The sequence below is a fragment of the Anguilla rostrata genome, chromosome 1, assembly GCF_018555375.3.
Source record: "Anguilla rostrata isolate EN2019 chromosome 1, ASM1855537v3, whole genome shotgun sequence".
Classification (NCBI taxonomy): domain Eukaryota; kingdom Metazoa; phylum Chordata; class Actinopteri; order Anguilliformes; family Anguillidae; genus Anguilla; species Anguilla rostrata.
Genome location: NC_057933.1, coordinates 71,432,834 through 71,453,227, shown reverse-complemented (window position 1 = coordinate 71,453,227; position 20,394 = coordinate 71,432,834). Strand labels below are relative to the sequence as shown.

The window sequence follows — 20,394 nt, the reverse complement described above, 5'->3', positions numbered from 1 at the left end:
TCACACGTCACACAAGCGCACTTATTAATTTGACTGGTGTGAAGGCCACAGCAAAATGCATCAGGAAGTTGTTTCCCACGTGTCACCTCGCAACACACCTCAAACCACGACCCAGTTTGGGAACCACCGCAGAGTACAGCAAATATTCTAGCCTATTCTCTGCAACTACGCCAAATCGGTTCTCAACTGGGTGGCAAAGATTTATAATATACATTTTTAAAAAGCTTGAGGAGAAGCAGCAAACTGTCCAGTAACAGTTTATACAAATCTTTATTAAAAAAAAATCCAGATTTTGCCCATTCATAATTCAAAACCGCTTAGGTAAAGTTGTGACAATTCTGGTATCATTAACATACACTGGAAAATATTAAACTGAGAAAGGCTATACGCAGAGACAGATACACAAACATAAAGAAACATTTATAGAAAGCAGCAAAAAGACAGACAGCAGAGATACAGGGAAAGAGAGGGGAGACGAGAATGAACAAGATCAGTGTCGGAGTCGGGTTCGCCGAGAGGAGCGGGCGATGGGCGTGGTCACTTTGGGCGTTTCGTTCTCAGTCATCACGGCATCTGCGGAGCAGAGGGGACAGCGTCAGTCAGGCCAGCACTCAGCAGCAGTCACAACCAGCCGTCTCAGCCAATGAGAAGAGCGGACAATCTCAGCCTCACCATCCTCCTCCTCCTCCTCCTCGTCACTGCTGAAGGTGATGGTTTTCTTCCTGGGCTGGCGGCGTGGTTTAGGGGTCTGAAAGTCACTTTCACGGCAGGAGGTGGAGCTTCTCCCTTTACCTGAGAGATACAGGAGGCCGGTATATAATTACCCCGTGAAAGCAACGTCAGATTCACATTTTCACTGACAGGTTCTCGCAAAGCGAAGCTGACAATGATATGGATGACATGCATATGGAATTTCAGAGGCTAATTGTCAAGAACTGTCGGGTGACCGACCGTATGGCATGCCAAATTTCATTTGCATAACAATACTGCAGATTAGACCAAGCAGAGCGAGAGACCAGAGAAATAATGTGCCTGCACAGCTTTGCTCATGAGTTAGTAGAAAAGAAATTAAAAATAAGAGGTCCAAGTTGACTTATTACACTATTCAAGCATTTGCATAACAAACATCAGCCCTCTGGCATGTGCGTGATGTGACGTCATAGCGACCGCAGTCCAGGCTAAGCGTAACCCCGTGTCCTGTGCTCCCTACGAACGCGCTGAATTACCGAACCCGGCGAGCGCACGCCCTTTACCTTGCGCGGGCTTGCGGGCGCGTTTGCCCACGGGCCGCGGGGTACAGGCGCTCTCCGCCTCCTCCTCTCCTCCCTCCCTCCCCTCCGCAGTCTCCCCGCTCTCGATGTTCTCCAGCCCTTTAGTGTGGACCGCGGTCAGCTTCTTCTCAAAGTCCTCCACCTGAGACTGAATGGGGGGGGGGGGTTTAAAACGAAGCGTACGCAGCCAGCGATCACTGAGAAACGGAGACGCACGACTGCAGCTGGGAGGCAGAGCACAGCAGACAGGGAAGGAACAAGTTCTTAGAGCAGCAAACCACTGCAGGGTGGTGTACCAACCGTTTGATGTACTTTCTACATCACAAACACACAGAGTCACAGTTGAAGATTTAATATTTAAAAACCCCAGTAAGAAGACCCACCGTGCCCCACTCCCAGGCACAGAATGGCGGGAGTGTGAGGAAGAGCGCACAGCTGCACCGGTACCTTGAGCTGAGGCTTGGCCCCCCGGCGCATCCGCGCCGTGATCGACAGCAGGGGCTGGTACACGCCCGGCTCCGCCAGCTTGTCGCTGTAACATTCCCAGCATTCCTGCAGCCGCTTGAACCCGCGCTCGCACATGGAGAGCAGGGACAGGGACACGGCCAGGTCGCACCACTGCCTCTCCGTCCTGGGACACGGCACGGGAGAGGGGAGTCAGTCACCTCCTGCGCACCACAATTAGGGGAATACAGGGGGAAAGCCACAGACCGGGGGGGCAGATGTGCTTCTCCCCTCCACGGTTAATATCACGCACATTTTAAGGACTGGCAGCACACTTGTGTTCCCATCACACCGATTAAGGCTAGCACCACGCAAGTTTGACTAAGAGCGAAGGTGGGTGTTGAAGCAGTCACAGCATGTTGACGGCGCTGCTGACCCATTTCTCTGCTGCGCGGGGATTAGAACATCGCACCGCACACAGTCACGACCGCAGAATCGCAGGAGAGGCGTGACTGCCGTTATGTGCATAAATCAGCAAAAAAAACGGCGAGAAATCCACACGTGGAGGAGTGGGGGGGGGAATGAGGAGAGGAGGCCGAGGTTCACTCACTTTGCCGTCCTAAATCTCTGACAGAGCTTCTCCACCAGGCTCTCGGTCTGCTTCTCTTTGGTGATGTAGGAGAAGAGTTGCCTGTGAGAGAAGGGGAGGAGTCAGTGAAGCTTAACCCCACCCCTGTGGTTAGACAGACACCTGTCAATCCACCTGGACACCCACTGCACACCAAGCTAAAATAACAGGGCTTCGAGCTCTGTCACTGGGGGCATACACGTCTGCCTGACTGGGCTGTACAGCACAACGGTCCCTCACTTCATAATGGTGTGAAAGTCTTCCTCCGTCATCCCTCGCTCCGGGTCCGACAGACGACTGATGATGTCAGGGAGCAGGTTGTAGATGGCATTGTCCTGCAAAAACAGCGCAAATATAAAAACACAAACAAGAGAGAAGCAAGCAAAGGCAGTGGGACTCTGATCAGCCCAACCCCCACATGAATCAAAGTAAAATCTGGCTGGGAGGGCAGAGCGAAACACCATCTACAGGTTAAACGGCCAAAGGTTTGTGTTGATAGCCAGTGTCACAGTATACAGTCATTTGTGGAAACACTTGAGCATTTTGAAAAGAAACTAATGGAATCAGTTTAATACAACTACATTAAAAATGGAAAAATCTACTTGCAACAGAAAATCATTTTAACAAATTACACTGGCCAGTTTGAGTTTGAGGTGTGAATCAGCCCATTGTACTACTAATAACACAATTTTCCTTTTGGACCGTGCTTCCCACCTAAAGCACTCTCGCATGAGATGAGACCTCTCTATGAAATCCTATAAAATGGATAATAATTAACCACACGCCCCCATACTCGGCCATTATTTGAATACAAATCGCAGCGCGGAACCCTAAGCGGCACAGAGGCCCCACATTCTACAGCTGTGTAATTACACCAATTACTGCGTGACCGCTACACGAGTGCGGCTTGATACAATTGCTTGGAAGAAAAAACGACCAGCGCGATTCAACTCATAAGTAGCAATTTTGTCCTCACGTGCAATAATGACTATATTCTGGCTCTATTTATTGTTCTCATATATATATAATCATTTACCAGACCTTGCCGTGAAACAGTCAGGACTGGACAGCAGCAATAAGGATTTCAGATTAAATCATTGCTGCTTAGCTGCTTAGTGCAATTCCATGCATTAAGCAAGGGCAGCCCAACCCTGTTCCTGGAGATGTACCGCCTAGTAGGTTTTTACACAAACTCTTAAAGCACGCCTCATTCAACAGGCAGGGGTCACATGGAGCTGCCAATTAGTAAAATCACATGTGCTGAATTAGGGTTGAAATGAAAAGCTACAGAACAGCAGACCTCCAGGAACAGGGTTGGGCAGCCCTGCATTGCAGTGAATTTCTGTGCCCGCAGGCTGAGGGGTGAGGGGCCTACCTTGCTGGCGAGCTCGTTGAAGAAGTTGAGGGCCAGGCTGGCGATGTGCGGCTGGGGATCGATGAGCAGCACGGCGACCTCGCTCACCTGCCCTTTGACCTTCAGAACGTCCTTCAGCACCAGCTGAGTGAGCACCGTCACGGCAGTCTGCCTCACCGGCGAGCTCTCGTCACTGAGCCTGCGCACAGGAGAGAGGCTTACTGCACACACGGCCCCACACGCACAGCCCTATCACCGCAACCTACGCGCACGCTGCTCCACTCCACACAAGAGCTCCCCAGCCCTGTTCCTCAAGACCTACCACCCTGCAGGCTTTCACTTCAGCACTAATTTGCCACACCTGGCTCAGCTAATTTACAGCTCAATCAGATCTCTAGCCGTTGAGAGGTATTGCTTTGTTAGGGTTAGAGAGAAAACCAACAGGACGGCAGATCTCCAGGAACAGGGTTGGGCAGCCCCGTACTACATGAATAACAACACATTGAGCACAGTGTGCATTTCACTAGAGCTCTTTAAAAGGTGAACCATGCCAGCAGCAGGACTGGGATCCTGTGGGATTCAAACCAATTACTGCAGAGGTTGAGCAGGACGGCCACAGCCGGTGACAGTGGGCAAGCAGACAGGGAGAGAGCAGCGCAGCTCCCGGCTCTGTCAGTATGAATATTTCCCCAGTGTGATCAGATTTAATATCTGCAGCGTGTTGCCAAGGGCTCCTCGGCTGGCTCCGCTCTTTATGTTCACCTGACATAGCCCGCAGCTCCACCTGAAATAAGCCCTCTCCTGCTTGCCGAAGGGCAATCAGGCTCAGAAATAAACTGGAGCAAGTTGGGGGGGGTGTGGGCGACACAAGTGCTTTACATTTTACACGCATCACATTCCCAACATGTACCATCGCACGCAAGGCATGAGGGGACACACGCACGCACGCACGCACGCACGCACGCACGCACGCACGCACGCACGCACGCACGCACACACACACACACACACACACACACGCACACACACACACACACACGCACACACGCGTTGCTATAGTAACCCAGGCAGGCCAAATTTGTACTTGTGTACATTACGATCAAAGTATCTTTGACAAGATTCCGCTGCATTTTCTCCAAAACACGAGCGAACCGCGTCCTTATGCAGTAACGGCGCGGACAACGATGGGGCTCAAACTGCAGTTCTCCCAGAGTGACTCAACCTCGCAGCGCTCCGCGCTGAAGCCTGCGCACGGGTTCAGATTTATACCACCTATATTTCGCGCTACATCTGACTGCGAATTACATAAAGCAGCGGCCAGGGCATCGGTATGTGATGAGGAAATTCAGGCTCTGCTGCAGCGTCAGCATCGCGACAAACAGCTCGGCAGCCCGCAGTCTGCAGGACGGCAGCTGCTCGGGCGCTGTAGTTAGCATACGTGCTCATACAGCCAGCGCCAGCACGGGGACAAACAGCTCGGCAGCCCGGGCGCTGTAGTTAGCATACGCGCTCATACGGTCCAGCGCCAGCATGGGGACAAACAGCTCGGCAGCCCGGGCGCTGTAGTTAGCATACGTGCTCATACGGTCCAGCGCCAGCATGGGGACAAACAGCTCGGCAGCCCGGGCGCTGTAGTTAGCATACGCGCTCATACGGTCCAGCGCCAGCATGGGGACAAACAGCTCGGCAGCCGGGGCGCTGTAGTTAGCATACGTGCTCATACGGTCCAGCGCCAGCATGGGGACAAACAGCTCGGCAGCCGGGGCGCTGTAGTTAGCATACGTGCTCATACGGTCCAGCGCCAGCATGGGACAAACAGCTCGGCAGCCTGGGCCTGTAGTTAGCATACGCGCTCATACGGTCAGCGCCAGCATGGGACAAACAGCTCGGCAGCCCGGGCGCTGTAGTTAGTATGTGCTCATACGGTCCAGCGCTAGCACGGGACAAACAGCTCGGCAGCCCGGCGCTGTAGTTAGCATCGTGCTCATACGGTCCAGCACCAGCATGGGGACAAACAGCTCGGCAGCCTGGCGCTGTAGTTCATACGTGCTCATACGGTCCAGCGCCAGCACGGGGACAAACAGCTCGGCAGCCTGGGCGCTGTAGTTAGCATACGCGCTCATACGGTCCAGCGCCAGCACGGGGACAAACAGCTCGGCAGCCTGGGCGCTGTAGTTAGCATACGCGCTCATACGGTCCAGCGCCAGCACGGGGACAAACAGCTCGGGACAGGGACAAGACACCATGACACAGGGGTAGCACAACCAAAATAATACGTCAGGCTTTTCAGTTCTAAAGACATTACTGGTCCTTACAATTTAAATAGACCGCCATACTGACCTGCTATGAGCTGCTAATGGTGACATTTGTGCTGAGAATTGTGTGAATTGCTCAAACCAGTGTAGACTGATCATGTGACATGGTTACCACGGTAAATGAGTCACGGTCGCCTAAATGACACGTACGGGAGGAAACCCCCAACTGTGACGGCACAGCGCTAGTGCTCCTTCCTGCGGGGTTACCTGGCGTAGAGGTTCTGGGTCCAGGGCTCCAGGATGTTGGGAAAGCGCACGGTGAGGTCGCCCAGGGCGATGATGGTGTTGGCTCGGACCACAGGCAGAGGGGCCCTCTCCAGCACCGTGAAGAGCAGCCGGATGTTCTCCTCACAGACCGAGGGGCTGAGAGAGAGACACACAGCCGTTAGCATCGGCGCTAACGCATGGGCTCTCATTAAGGCTGTCAGAATGAATGGCCCAGACAGCAGCGCGTGCAGTGCGGGGGACCACAGGCACTAAAGAGAGGGGAGGCCGCGGCCTGGCGGTCACCTGATCATCATGAACTGAGCGAGGGCCAGGCAGGCCGAGGCGGTGAGCTGGGGGTGGGAGTACCGGCCAGGAGAGCTGCACACCCTCACCAGCAGGGGCAGGAAGGCACTCAGAACGTTCTCCTCTGGGTGGAGGGGGGGAGAGTAAGGCAAGGTAAGACCGGTAAAGTTTCACATCATTATTTTAATAACCATAACTACAAATGAACCATGCAAACTAACATTCACTACCTAGGCGAGGTAGAATACTCGGATTAATGTGAATTCCTGAATTTGATATCAGCTGTAATTGACCAGCTCCGAGTAAGTTACATTGTCAACCACCAGACGAATAGAGAATGTTAGTCCCAGATCAACACAACTTAACGTCAAGTCTTCGCTCTTATAGAGATAATGCTGAAGTAAACTGATCAGACTGCATGAGCAAAAAACAATGAGCAAATATGCAAAATCACTAAATCAAATTATCTAAGCCAACCAAGAACCAAAATACAAATCCTGAATGCATACAGACAAGGGCTTGGTACTGGTTAAACCTGAGAATTAAACTCACCGGCTAATAATTCAGTCTCACAGATCTTACGGATGAGCTCAGCCTCCGTGTCCTCTGCAGAGGCGCCCACCAATCCCAGCTCCTCCTCCATGCAGCTCTCATTGGATGCCTGCTGTGGGAGGAGCAAATCACAATTACAGCTGGTGAAGCAAGGAGCAACTAAAAAACTAGTCCCTCTACATAAACTTTATTTTTTTTTTTTATAAAAAATTTATAGTCAAACTTTATAGTACATTTTTACAGAGCCAAACACTATACTTTACAAAAAAAACACCAACCAGAACAGCATAACACAGAGCACAAACAGAAAGCGGGAAAGGGAAGAGTAGGTCAGGGTACTTTTTCAAGACAACATATTGAATAAAAGATGTGATGAGCTAGGGCAACAAAGAGTGAAAATGTGAACACTGCCCATAGCTCAAGCTAAAAAGGTGCATTTTAAATCTGTATTTGAAGGACAGCACAAGCATGGACTGGAAAGTTATTCACAATGATGGGGCTACCCTGCCTCCAACTTTACCCTTTGGGTTTTGCGCTTCAAAATCATAAGAAAAAACAAGCTTCCCTTGTATAGGCCCTTGTGTAGCAGTAATAAAAAGCAGTGCTGAAGGTCGAGTGCCCACCTTGGCCTTGGCGGAGGGGCCGGTGGCCTCCCTCTCCTCCCGCTCTCCCCTCCTCCTGCGCAGCTCCACGCTGACGCTGCGCTCCAGGTGAGACACCTGCCAGAAGGCCACAGAGCCACACAGGGCCAGCAGCTGGGCCAGGGAAACGCAGCTCACTGCGGGAGGAGAGAGAGGAGAGTTACAGACCTGCCGCAGCACCGCCCTCGTTCCCTCACCACTGCAGCACAGCCCCATGGGTAAAATAACCACAGCCACCACCAGGGGTTTTATACAAAAGCACCAAAGAGTTCACGATGACTTCGTTGCGAGTTTCCTTACCTTGTCCGCCCTCCTCGTCGTCACCCTGAGACCCGCCCTGAGACCTGCCCTGCGACAGGCCGCCCTCCTTGGCGCTTTCTCCGCCCTCGGCAATCTGGTCCAATAGCAGACGCGAGCAGCGCTGAAGGAGGTGGGAGCAGATCTGGTCAGGTGACTCCGCCAGGAAGTAAATAAGTCGAACGGCCTGCTCCATGAAGCTCTGCCAGTGAGGGTCGCTCATCACCACACCTGGCCGGGAAAGAGGGAGGGAGGGAGGGAGGGAGCCTGAGGCAGAGTCTCGTTTGCCCATGAGCTGTAATGTAGGAGACTTACTGAATGGCCTTTAAAGCAGGCTGACTGCAGCCCTACCTTCGGCAATGGCCTGGGTGAGGCAGGTGAAGAGCTGGTGGTCCTGAGGCAGCCTGAATGGAGCAGCATCTTTATTTGGCTGCAACAGAGAGGGAGAGGATACCTGAGCTTACAGTACTACAGCATAGATCAATAGCGTTGTGTATAATGTGGCACTTACAATAATGCACTTAAATCACAGGTTGTATAGTTGATTTTGTATTGTTGGTCTTGGTAACATTTGCTTTGGCAACAGTACAGGGCATGCCAAAAAAGCACCTTAAAATGGGGGGGAACAGAAAGCTCTGGTGAGAGAAAACAGGACAGCAGACATGGGTACAGTGGTAAATGTATATGATTAAACAACCTGTATTTGTGCTCAGTGCATTCTGGAGATGGTCAAGCACGGCCCTCTGGCCAGCATGAGTCAGTCCCAGGAAAACCTTTCCTCCCAGAGCCAGGAGCATATCGTGCTGTGGCCAGACTGCAGACCCCACCGCTCTGCACCTGAATGGCCAACAGCACAGCGCCCCCGTCCCAGACAAAGCGTGCCCCTCCCCCCCCCCCAGCAAGCGCGGCCCTTACCTGTGGCCATGGGCCAGAGCAGCCGGCCCACGCATCTGCACTCTGACCAGCGCAGACACGTGGCTCCTCCGCCCCCAGACACGCGGCCCCTCCCCCCCCCCGGGGCGCGTCTCACCGTGCGGCCATGCCCAGCAGCAGGGCGGCGGCGCGTCTGTGCAGGGCGGAGCTCTCCTGCTTCCCGCTGAAGCGCTCCCACAGCACCTGCACCACGCTGGACTGCAGGCTGCTGCCGCTGCTGAAGAACTCCTGCACCTGCGGAGACACGGGGGCGGGGTCAGACGAGGACACGCCCACACAGCGCAGGGGGCGAGCCACGCCGGCCCCTCTGAGCTCACCAATTACACAACCGGACCAATTATGCCAGTTTAATGCAAATGAGCAGGAGATGCGAGAGCACAGCGATTCAGATGCTCACGGTTACCAACAGCAATTTAGTGTAATTGATCCATTTATGTCATTTTGTTCTGATGGAACAAAAACATCTCCGGTCCCAGGGTTGCCAATTACACTACCAGTTATCGTATGCTACGAAGAAAGTGCTAGGCAACGGCCAAATTTTACACTCGTCACATCAATGTCATGAGTATTAAAATTAGCAAAGAAGTTCCATTGTTTGTGTGACTATAAACTTTGAAGAGGAAAATTGGAGATGATTCAGCTGAATATACAAACTCAAATCACAGCACTTAAAGGCCAATAGCAAAAAAAAAAAACCCCCACTGAAAGTGGAAAAGCAGAAGAGGAAGTGGGAGGTCACTCACTATCTCCTCCAGACACTGGATGGTCCCCAGCGATGCGTCTACAATCAGCTCCGAGAGACTGTCCACCAGGGTCTGCGCCTTGGCCCTGAGGGAGAGAGCAAACGCTACGCTCAGCACAGGCAGTGACGTGCAGCACTGTCATGTTGTGCAGAAATTAGAAAAATGATACGGGTTAGTGAGGCTAGGCCCCACACTGACCTGGGTGTGTGTGTGATACGGGTTAGCGAGGCTAGGCCCCACACTGACCTGGTGGTGTGTGTGATACGGGTTAGTGAGCGCCCCACGACCTGGTGGTGTGTGTGTGATAGGTACAGGCTAGCCCCAACTGACTGGTGGTGTGTGAGATACGGTAGCGAGGCTAGGCCCCACGACTGGTGGTGTGTGTGATACGGGTTAGCGAGGCTAGGCCCCACACTGACCTGGTGGTGTGTGTGATACGGGTTAGCGAGGCTAGCCACATGACCTGGTGTGTGGTGTACGGGTTAGCGAGGCTAGGCCCCACACTGACCTGGTGGTGTGTGTGATACGGGTTAGCGAGGCTCGGCCCCACACTGACCTGGTGGTGTGTGTGTGATACGGGTTAGCGAGGCTAGGCCCCACACTGACCTGGTGGTGTGTGTGATACGGGTTAGCGAGGCTAGGCCCCACACTGACCTGGTGGTGTGTGTGTGATACGGGTTAGCGAGGCTAGGCCCCACACTGACCTGGTGGTGGTGTGATACGGGTTACGAGGCTAGGCCCACATGACCTGGTGGTGTGTAAATGATACGGTTAGCGAGCTAGGCCCACATGACCTGGTGGTGTGTGAAATGATACGGGTTAGCGAGGCTAGGCCCACACTGACCTGTGGTGTGTGTGATGGTTACGAGGCTAGGCCCACACTGACCTGGTGTGGGTGATGGGTTAGCGAGGCTCGGCCCCACTGACGGTGGTGGGTGTGATACGGGTAGCGAGGTGGCCCACACTGACTGGTGGTGTGTAATGATACGGTTAGCGAGGCTAGGCCCCCACACTGACTGGGTGTGTGTGATACGGTTAGCGAGGCTAGGCCCCACACTGACCTGGTGTGTGTAATATACGGTTAGCGGCTAGGCCCCACAATGGCTGGTGTGTGTGATACGGTTAGGAGGCTAGCCCACACTGACCTGGTGGTGTGTGTGATAGGGTTAGCGAGGCTAGGCCCACAATGCCTTGTGTGTGATACGGGTTAGCGAGGCTGGCCCACATGACTGGTGGTGGTGTGATCTGTAGCGAGGCTAGGCCACACTGACTGTGGTGTCCCCTGGTGAGGTAGAGCCTCGTAGCTGCACCACGGCCTCTTTCACCGCAGCGTCGGTGGACCAGACCAAGGGAAGCATCCTCCTCACCCCCGACAGAGCGTTAGCCACGCTGAACTCGCACACCGTCACACAGAACTGAACCGCTTCCTGCACCACTGACAGACAGACACACACACACGGGTGAGTGCTCCTGCTCGTCACATCATTAGATAAGCATGTGCATTCGTTTGTGAAGTTGCTAAAAGGTGCAGTGTGGAAGTTTGTTTTAGAACTTGTTTGTTCACATTTGGTCAAATGAATAGAAGAACAATCCAGTCTCTCCGACTACCCCGGGCTCTGAAATAAACTACTCCAAATTTCACTGCGCCTGAATATTAACGACCAATCAGGACGGCTCTTTTGCAAGGAGGCTTCCCTACCTGCCCGTCAATCCTGTTGCACGTTCACAAAGCTGCCAGAGAAGGCTGGGCCTCCAGACAACGTGAAACTCCGGTACTGCCTTATCACACATTTAAAATCTCAATTCAAAACTATTTTACACTGAATTTGACATGAAGACGTACAAATCATGAAAGTCAAAAGCCAAGACAAGGTAGTCGCTACTTGTGACTGGTGACAAACGGCAGTAGCTTAACCAAGCAAGTGCTGGCTAACTGTTCAGAACATTACACCACAATACAGAACTTTGGCTGCAATGTCATCCGACAGAATGGCAAGACCATTCCTACACTGAGAGGCTCAGAGGCAGCGCTGCACTGCTTACGAGTGGTGGTCTTCCAGTACAGCATCATGTTGATGACGGCGATGGCCTTCTCCACTTGCAGCGCAAAGCTCTCCGTGTCCCTCAGGTACTGAACCAGCATCTCCTGCTTCTTGAGCTCGCTCTCCTCCGCCTCATCCTTCGCTCCCCCCTCCTCCTCCTCCTGCGGGGCAGCGGGCTCCTCTTCCTCCTCCTGAGGGGTGTCCTGCTCCGGGCCTGAGGGAAGCAGGGGGTAAAAACCAGTGAATTTAAGACTGCGGTGCCAAACAATATGCATTCTGATGGCTCGTTAAATGGCCTGTGGTCCAAGGTTCCTCTTCAGCAGGCACAGTAGTAGTGATCTCACTACAGTGAACTCGGGGTTTGGGGCAGGGGGCCTCATTTGGGTCCAGCTGCTAGTAGGGGGAAACACACTCACTTACTCAGTGTTTGCCCAGCCTGGTAAAGGCAAACATTTACATCTGAGGTGCAGGGCAGAAATTTACAACCAAGTGTATTTAGCCAAGCAGCTTTTTCTTTTTTTGGAAGGGGGTATTCATCATGCCGCATTGTGGTTGCTTTAGGAGGCCTTCGTTTAGGAGAGTTTGAGAAGGCCCATCTTGCAAAGAGTACCAGAGCAGATGTTCTTAATTCAATTATACTGAAGCTAAATTCTGAAGCAGACTGAGCTCTGAATATCAGAGCCTGATCAATTAAGCCATACTGAAGCTTGGGAAGGACCTTTCACAACTGGTTACCTTTGAAAATACGAGCCAGCGTGTCCATGACTGACTCCGTGGAGGGGGTGGAGAGAGCGGAGAAGAGCGGAGACTCCGGGAACACGTCGTGAGCTCGGAGGCACAGCCGCACGGCCTGCCTGCAACACAAACCCACACGAGCGCGGTCAGCCCAACCGCGAATCGACCGCCTCAAACGCCACGCACGCTGCAAACGGGCGCGGTCGTGAGGACCAGGGACAGGCCCACAGGCCAAAAGGTACTACAGGAGAGTAGCTTCCACGTCAAGCCATGCGGCCAATGGAAACACTACATACCCTGCGAGATCTCGCACACTTTGTACCTGTACTTGTTCACCCTGAGGAACTGCGCGATTTGCACGCCGGTGGCCCGGTCGCTCTCCTCCGTCTCCACCTCCGTCTCGGCTCCCTCTTCCTGCGCTCCTCTCTCCCCCTCGCTGGCGGGCTCCAGCTCCGCCCTGGCCGTCTGCAGCAGCTCCGGCTCCATGGCTGCCCACAGCTCCCCGGCCTCGATCACGGCCACTGGAGAGGACAAGGGGGTCAATGCAGGGGCCAATGCAGGGGCCACACATTCAAACACAGCAAACGGGCTTCGGAACAGGGGCGGGAACAACACTCAGCTTGCCCTCAGATTACCAAAGAAGCCGCTCATAGGTCACTGGCTGCTTACAGAGGGGAGCCTCCCAGCCTCCCAACGTAAACACACACACACCGCAGACGCACAAACACACGACAGGCAACACACTCACACTGTCAGCTCCCCCCCCCCCACCCCCTCCTCAATCTCAGGAGGCAAGTGCGAGGGGGGCGGAGCTTCCTTACTGTGGGTGGGCCCTTACAGCAGAGCAGCAAATCTCCGCTGCCCTGCCAAGATTACCCACCAATTAGGAGCTGGGAGACCCTGACCCTCTCAGCCAACTGCCTCGCATTCGCCTTGGTCTCATCACTGGGCAAAACACGGGGGAGTAGTCACAAATCCAAGACAGCAAAAGTACTAACAAACACCTGCAGGCCAGACAGAGGGAGGACAGAACAGCGCGCGAGGAACACCGAGGTGAGGGAAATGAGGGCGAGCGCTGCACGGAGGACAGGCTGACAGACGCCGCCTGCGAATCTGACACGGCTGTCGGCGAGGGACGGGGGGAGATGGGTAATTACCTGGAGCCTTCTCCCTCCCCCGGTCCCTCAGCTCCTTCAGTTTGGCCGTCTCCTTCTCCAAGGGCTTCCTCAGATCGGCGCTGCTCAGCTGCAGACAGAACAGACACGCGGTTGGCCCGCAGCTCCGGTCGCGGCGCTCGTTACGAACGCGGGGGCGGCGGACGCGGCGGCGCTACCTTGCAGCTGTAGGGGTTGTGGGCGATGAAGGCTGCCAGGAGCTGGATGGCGTTCCGGCACACGTTGATGGACTTGTCCAGGAGCCGACCCACCGCCAGCCCCATGACCTCGCTGTACCTGCACAGGGGCAGCGCCTGGGGGGGGAGAGACAGAGCGCACACGCCATCAGAAATTCACTTTAACAGAGGAAAAAATGAGCAGTTCAATCCAGGATCCATCAAAAAAAAAAAAAAACCTTCAGCTAGGTTATTAAATTGCATTTCTTGACCCAAAAAAAAAAAAAAAAAAAAAAAAAGAAACCTGTCAACCGACTGGTGCCTAGCAGTAATCCGTTAGATCTTTCAAACTTCAAAAGCCGCTCTGTGAAAGTACACGCTTTGCTTTCCTGTACATGTCAGGGTTGTTGGCATGTACAGGAAATATATTGAAAAACCTTCCAAGTGTATACACAAGCACAAAAAGTGCAAATGTACATTAAATTATTTTTTATTATTTTTATAAATGAGCCTTTATAAAAAATAAAAATAAAATATATATATATATATATATATAATGGCCTGTAGCATTATAATTGTACAAATGCACTGCTTTTCTTGGGGTCAGTGTTGAATCTCGACCTTACGCTATGCACCAGTGCATTTGTCCTACAGGTTTCAGCCTCTTATTCATTAAAACATTCCTCTCTGGGACACTTACTGCGTCCAAACAGGGCTGAACACAAGCTTTCGTTTCTGGTAACTATTAAATATGGAACTTAGCTAACAGTGCGTTTAGCACAGTTGTGCTAGGGAAGAGGGGGACAGCTGGGGCCAGGCGGACAGCGGGGAGCAGACAGCCCTCGGGCTCACCTTGCTGTTGACGACGCGGGTGTAGACCTGCAGCACGCGGGCCCTCACGTGGGAGTTGGTGTCGTGCAGGTGCTCCTGCAGGGTGTCCAGGAAGCGGTCCCGGTCGGCCCGGCCCGACTCGTTCAGCCCGTCGCCGCTCAGGACCCGGACCAGCACCTCCCCCAGGACCTCACACACGGCTACGCGCATGCTGTAGCTCTGAGAGAGAGAGAGAGAGAGAGACAGAGACACTGGTTCGCTTTACATCCGTTTGAGTTCACTCAATTTTATTCAAAGCCTTGGCTTTGCATTTTTATAATGCACCAACAACTCCTACCCCAAACTTTTTTCCTCCCCAATTTTTTTAAATCGCCAGGGGTGGCTCTGGTTACTTTAGCACCACCCACAAAGAGCACTGAAGGGGGCTGGACTACCCCAATGTGCTCAGAAGCCAGCAGTGCCCTTTTCCACATACTGGCTACAGCGCTGCTAGGATCACGCCAATTCTGGCCCAAGTCGGCAGACTACCGGTCACAGTCAGATTAAAAGGCATAGCCCATGTGTGCCAAATTAGGATTGAATAGAAAACCTGCAGGACAGTGGATCTCCGGGAACAGGACTGGGCAACCCCCCTGCTCTAAACCAATAACACCAAACTCGACAAAAAATGGATTATCTATGAAAAATGGAATTGCGCAGTGCCCGAGTGGTAGATCATTTGCACACACACACAGCTCGGTGCAGGCAGGTACTGAGGGCTCCAGCAGTTACCTCTCCCTCCAGGTGTGTGAGCAGAACGCTGATGTTGAGGATCATGGTGTCGGGCACCAGCGTGCTGAGCTCTGACAGGAAGCAGGAAAAGGCCTTCACGCCCGAGCCCTCCCTGCTCAGCTCCTCACTGGACTTCTGACCAATCTCTCTGCACAGTGGGCAGGGCAGGAGGGGAGGGGTGTGAAAGAGAATACACTAAATACCATAAACACATTTAGGTCTTAAGACAACTAAAACAAATAAATTTGGTGTCCAACGTGAGGATGTACATATCCAACTGGCGGCATAATTTTGCATGTCCAATTATACGCATTTCATGTGCAAACCCGACTGCCTTAGCCAAGCGCACAACAGCAGTGCCCCACACAGGAATCGAACCTGCAACCCGAGTGATGAGTCCAGTTCTCCAAGCATCACACTACATCGCCAAGATCTAACACACATCCTGAGAGACTAGAAAAGGCAGTGTACACGCCATCACAGAAAACAACTAACAGCTCCCCACCCCGCACACACCTCATGACCTCCCCGACGATGGCCTTGACGTTGTACTCGGTGCTCCACACGGCCACAGCCTGCGCGCACACCGAGGACAGCTGCTCAAAGTGCTGCAGCAGCTGGATCACCTTCACGCTGGCGCCTGGGGAGAGAGGCGGGGTCAGGACGGCATGTGATGTGCAGACACGGCTCGTTTGCCACGGGGAGAGAGGCGGGGTCGGCCCAGCGCGTGCAGACGCGGCTCATGCCCAAGCCCCTGCGACCGTGTGCGTCTCTGTGAGACGGGGGCCTCATTCGAAAGCGGGCGCGCTCACCCAGCAGATGGTTGTACTTCTTGACCATCACCCCCAGCAGGTGGATGATGGCGTCGCGGCTGGGCTTGCTCTTCACCAGGCTGATGCCGGGGTTCTCCAGGAGCTTGTAGCAGCAGCACGTCACACAGCTGAGGGCACAAGAGACCGGTTAACTCAGTTACTCAAATTTACTGCATTTTTTTTGGAAACTGTAAATCCAATTATTGAGAAAAGAATGATTTCAGAGCCCAGTTTCTAGAGACGACCTGACAAACTCCTCCTCCACCAGCGACAGGCTCCAGAGGGTCCGGATGTCCAGCTGCAGCAGCTGCGTGAGAGCCTGCAGCACGGGCGCCCTCTCTGAGTCCCACTGCATCTGGTCCTCACCGGCAGCTCTGGCTTTCTTCCCGCCCTGAGAGTCCATGCAGAGACCGGGGAGTCGGGGGTATTAACGCAGCATGGACTGAGCAAGCACTGCTGCAGGGTCAGGAGGCAACCACTGATTCCAAAGCACCACTGCCTGCAATCCATTACACTCAACAAGGCACTGGATGACTCAACCCTAAGTGTACGTTGTGGACAAGCAGCTAGAGTTGTGCAACTAGGGGGCATGCCCTCAGATTACCAAAGAAGATGATCACAGCAGACTGGCTAACAGGGCCGAGCATCTCCCAGCCTCCTGACACAGAGACACACACACCCAAACACACAACACAGAAGAGACAACTCACTCACACTGTCAACACCCACTCTCCTACTCATCCAGGTCTCTCCATGGGGAGCATTAGAGGGGGTGCTGGTATAATGTGGGTGGGCCCTTACAGCAGGAAAGCAATTCTCCACTTCCCTACCAAGATTACCCACCAATCAGGAGGCCGAGTACTCAACCTTTTGACCAGTCAGCTCACACTTGCCATGATCTCATCACTGGGCAAAAGTCAATTTAAAGTGAGTGGCTTTCCTCTTCAAAATGTTTACAACCACTGCCTCTAAGGGAAGAGTATGGCAGATCTGACTCAAACTTCCATTTACACATTGACATTCAAATAAATGTGAATATTGTTATGCTGAGTGTGCACTTAGTTTGACTTAAGGATGCTAGAACAAGAAAAACATTTTTCCGTCCACATGATAAATGGCACAAGTCATTCGACATTTTGCTACAGAAATGACCAGAAAGATTAACAAATACAGACTGGTCAAGTCAAGTGTAAGAAGGTAGAGAACAGGAAACAGGCCGAATGTACAAATGGCATTCTGGAGACAGATGCAGGCATTGACCATAAGGCCAACAGACGACGACTCTCGGGGGCTGTGTCATGAAACAGGATTACCAAATTAGTAGGATAACTGGGATTCTTCACTTCAGTCCATGTTCCAGATTTGGGAGGGTTCTGGGTTTTACTCAGCGCAGTTATCCACCCAACTCTAATCCTGCTTCATGAAACAGGGCCTAGACACCCATCACCTGTGGAGGCGTACCTTGCTAGGCGCAGTGACGATGCTCTGCCTGTAGGAGTCACTCTCCAGATGCTCAGAAAGTTTGCAGAGCAGGAAGACTGCCATTTTAACAGCATTGAGCTGCTGCTTTCTGTCCACAGCTGAGGTCGAGGTGGAGAGGAGGAGGGATGGTAGAGAGACTGACAATCCATTCACCACTGCACAGGGAATAAGGGGAAGAGAAATACACCAATTTAGCCCAGACCACCCGCATAACCACAAACATTTATACTCTAAAGTGTGAACAAATCTACACATTGACATGACTGCAGACTGACCTTGCACAAGTAACTCCAAAGTGTCTTCTTTCACACCCACGTCAACAGCCTGGAAATGTCTGAGAAACAGATAGACCTCAGTCCTCCCATAATAATTCCCGATTGAGGAGCATTTCAGGAAACTGAACAATCAGTGCTCTTTTCTTGTTGCAAACTAAAAGAAACATAATCAGACATTTGGCTAACATGAATACAAAGTCAGTCATTTGGGGCCATCAGGAATCCTCATGAACGCCGACCTCACATATGGCGTTGCAAACTCACACATTTGTAAACTGGTGTATGCCGATAATGTACACTGGGGCAACATTTAAACACACGTAACCAGAATGCCCTCAGATTACCAAAGAAGCAGTTCACAGCAGACTGACAGATTGAGAATGCCCCAGCCTCCTGATACAGACACACTCACGCGCACAAACACTCCAGACACACTGAACACAAATCACACTGTCAATTCCACCCTGCCTCCTCCTCCGGTCTCTGAGGAAGAGTGTGAGGGGGGGATCGATTTTATTGTAAGTGGGCCCTTACAGCAGAGCAGTCAATCTCCACTACACTGCCAAGATTACCCACCAACCAGTAGGTGGGGCAAACCACGCACTTAACCAGCTAGCTCACATTCGCCAAGGTCTCATCACAGGGCAACAGGACAAAATAAGAGTTTGTTGAAATGAGCAGTCTTTTAACTTAAATTCTATTTAAAGTCACTTTCAGATGACAAGTCTGTACCATAAAATTGTGAATCAACATACACACAGCACACATTTGCCATTAGTTGGCCAACAAGTGCCAAAGGTGAATACTGACTTCAGAACACTGTAGGCAGTGTCAAAGTGCTCCAGGATGCACAGGGGGCCCTGACTCCTCAATGCAGCCCTGAAACCTGAACAAGGAGGAAGCATCAATTGGTACACAAGTAAGTGTATATGCACACATATGGCATGGGTACATCACTGCAAATTTTGTAAAACCACTGGAAGTTAAACGGAGACACGTGTTTGTTTAAGACACAGACAGCTCAAATTATCGTGATAACAGGATAAAAGGCAAACTGGATGGTAACGGTAACATGCCATAGCACTGTGGAACTAACTTAGCTCGTTACTTACTGTGGAGGTGCGTTGCCAGCTGTTTGGGGGAAAGAACATCTTGGACCACGTACTGGTTGATGCCCCCAGTCTTCACCAAATCACTGACACAAACTGGCAAAATGAAGTCCCACATCGCTACGAGAGATTCAAAGCAATGTACCATGACCGACATGCCCTATATGCAACATTAAAGATGGCAGAATCTAAAATAAACTGCCGAGAATGGCTGAAATCGCTTTGATTGACCCAAATAACGTTAGGCAACTTTTTTAAATGTAAAAGGTTTTAAAAATTTCACAAACCAACCTAGCTATCGTTTGAATACAAACTGCACACCAGTACCCAACTAACAAATTTAAGTAGTCTAAATTGGTAGCTGGATGGAGGTTTGCTAGCCAAGATACATAGCTAACTAGATAGCTAGCTAATTAATTTCGCAACATCTACTAAAACAGTGAAGCTACCGTTAATTTTCGACAAATTCTCTAGCGCTAGTAAGTTAGTCAGCTTTCAATAAACAAAGAAAACGCTAACTCTGTAGCGTCTGCCTAACTAGCCTAGTCAGACGCGAAAATAGGCAAGCAGCAGCAATATACTTAGCATCAGTTAACAAAAAACATCTAGATACTACTAGATAGCAAACATACCTCGACTTGTACATCTTCACTCCCAACAAGCCTTATGACCAACGCGTTCACCAATAAGCCAACAACTTTAGCTGTTTGTTTTTTGTCATTTGGCTTTTCAACAAACATTGTTCCACAAAAACGCTAACCAACCAACAAGTTACCTAGAAAGTCTGCAAAAGACTAATTTAATCAGTCGGCTAAATTAACGCATGGTGCTCAAACGTAGTTAGCTGTCTTGCAAGAACACTCTTTCATTGATTTCTTTAAAACCTTATACATTAGCATTCGCCAGCTACAAATAACATGTATTAATAAATTAATGACATAACCACACTTACCGTGAATTGTCAGAACTCAAACAGACTGGATCCGAGAAAATAACCCACTGCGATAAAGACAGTCGTTAGCTGCTAGCGTACATCGCTAGCAACGGTTTCTGTGAACAGCGCAGTTTTGAATTTTCTCCGTGCGCGCCAATAAACACACGTCATTACGCTCCACCTCGTTCCGGAAATGTATTGCAAAGCACACCAGCCAAATCGATAGAGGCCTTCCACAGCAGCCATTTACAATCGGAAATGAGGCTGTTCGTTAATCCAAAATGGCGATATATTGAATTAATATTTGTGACCATCTTGGTAGAATTAAAAACGCTTGGTTATTAACGGACATACATATTGAACTTGAATCGTTACAGAAAATATC

The 20,394-nt window shown here is 51.6% G+C and overlaps 1 protein-coding gene and 3 non-coding genes across 4 annotated transcripts; all 4 read right to left on the bottom strand.

The window, feature by feature from the left end:
* Positions 1-251: 251 nt before the first annotated feature.
* On the bottom strand, positions 252-20,188 carry ncapd2 (non-SMC condensin I complex, subunit D2). The gene is made up of 32 exons (XM_064308805.1): positions 20,028-20,188; positions 19,079-19,195; positions 18,777-18,852; positions 17,967-18,025; positions 17,671-17,846; positions 16,455-16,600; positions 16,210-16,337; positions 15,914-16,037; positions 15,398-15,545; positions 14,648-14,845; positions 13,799-13,933; positions 13,623-13,710; positions 12,788-12,986; positions 12,466-12,584; positions 11,732-11,944; positions 10,961-11,123; positions 9,689-9,776; positions 9,043-9,179; positions 8,602-8,621; positions 8,364-8,471; positions 8,016-8,243; positions 7,698-7,852; positions 7,075-7,186; positions 6,523-6,646; positions 6,220-6,375; positions 3,719-3,896; positions 2,584-2,678; positions 2,326-2,406; positions 1,719-1,902; positions 1,254-1,419; positions 673-792; positions 252-573 (listed from the first exon to the last, which is right to left on the bottom strand). The coding sequence occupies exons 2-32, from the start codon at positions 19,191-19,193 to the stop codon at positions 491-493; spliced, it is 4,122 nt and encodes a 1,373-aa protein (XP_064164875.1). The 5' UTR covers positions 19,194-19,195; positions 20,028-20,188; the 3' UTR covers positions 252-490.
* LOC135242200 (small nucleolar RNA U85) lies at positions 13,087-13,416 on the bottom strand. The gene has a single exon (XR_010326270.1). It is a non-coding gene; the product is annotated as a small nucleolar RNA U85 (small nucleolar RNA).
* LOC135242204 (small nucleolar RNA U85) lies at positions 16,800-17,121 on the bottom strand. The gene has a single exon (XR_010326273.1). It is a non-coding gene; the product is annotated as a small nucleolar RNA U85 (small nucleolar RNA).
* Positions 18,297-18,612, bottom strand: LOC135242211 (small nucleolar RNA U85). The gene has a single exon (XR_010326275.1). It is a non-coding gene; the product is annotated as a small nucleolar RNA U85 (small nucleolar RNA).
* Positions 20,189-20,394: the final 206 nt, after the last annotated feature.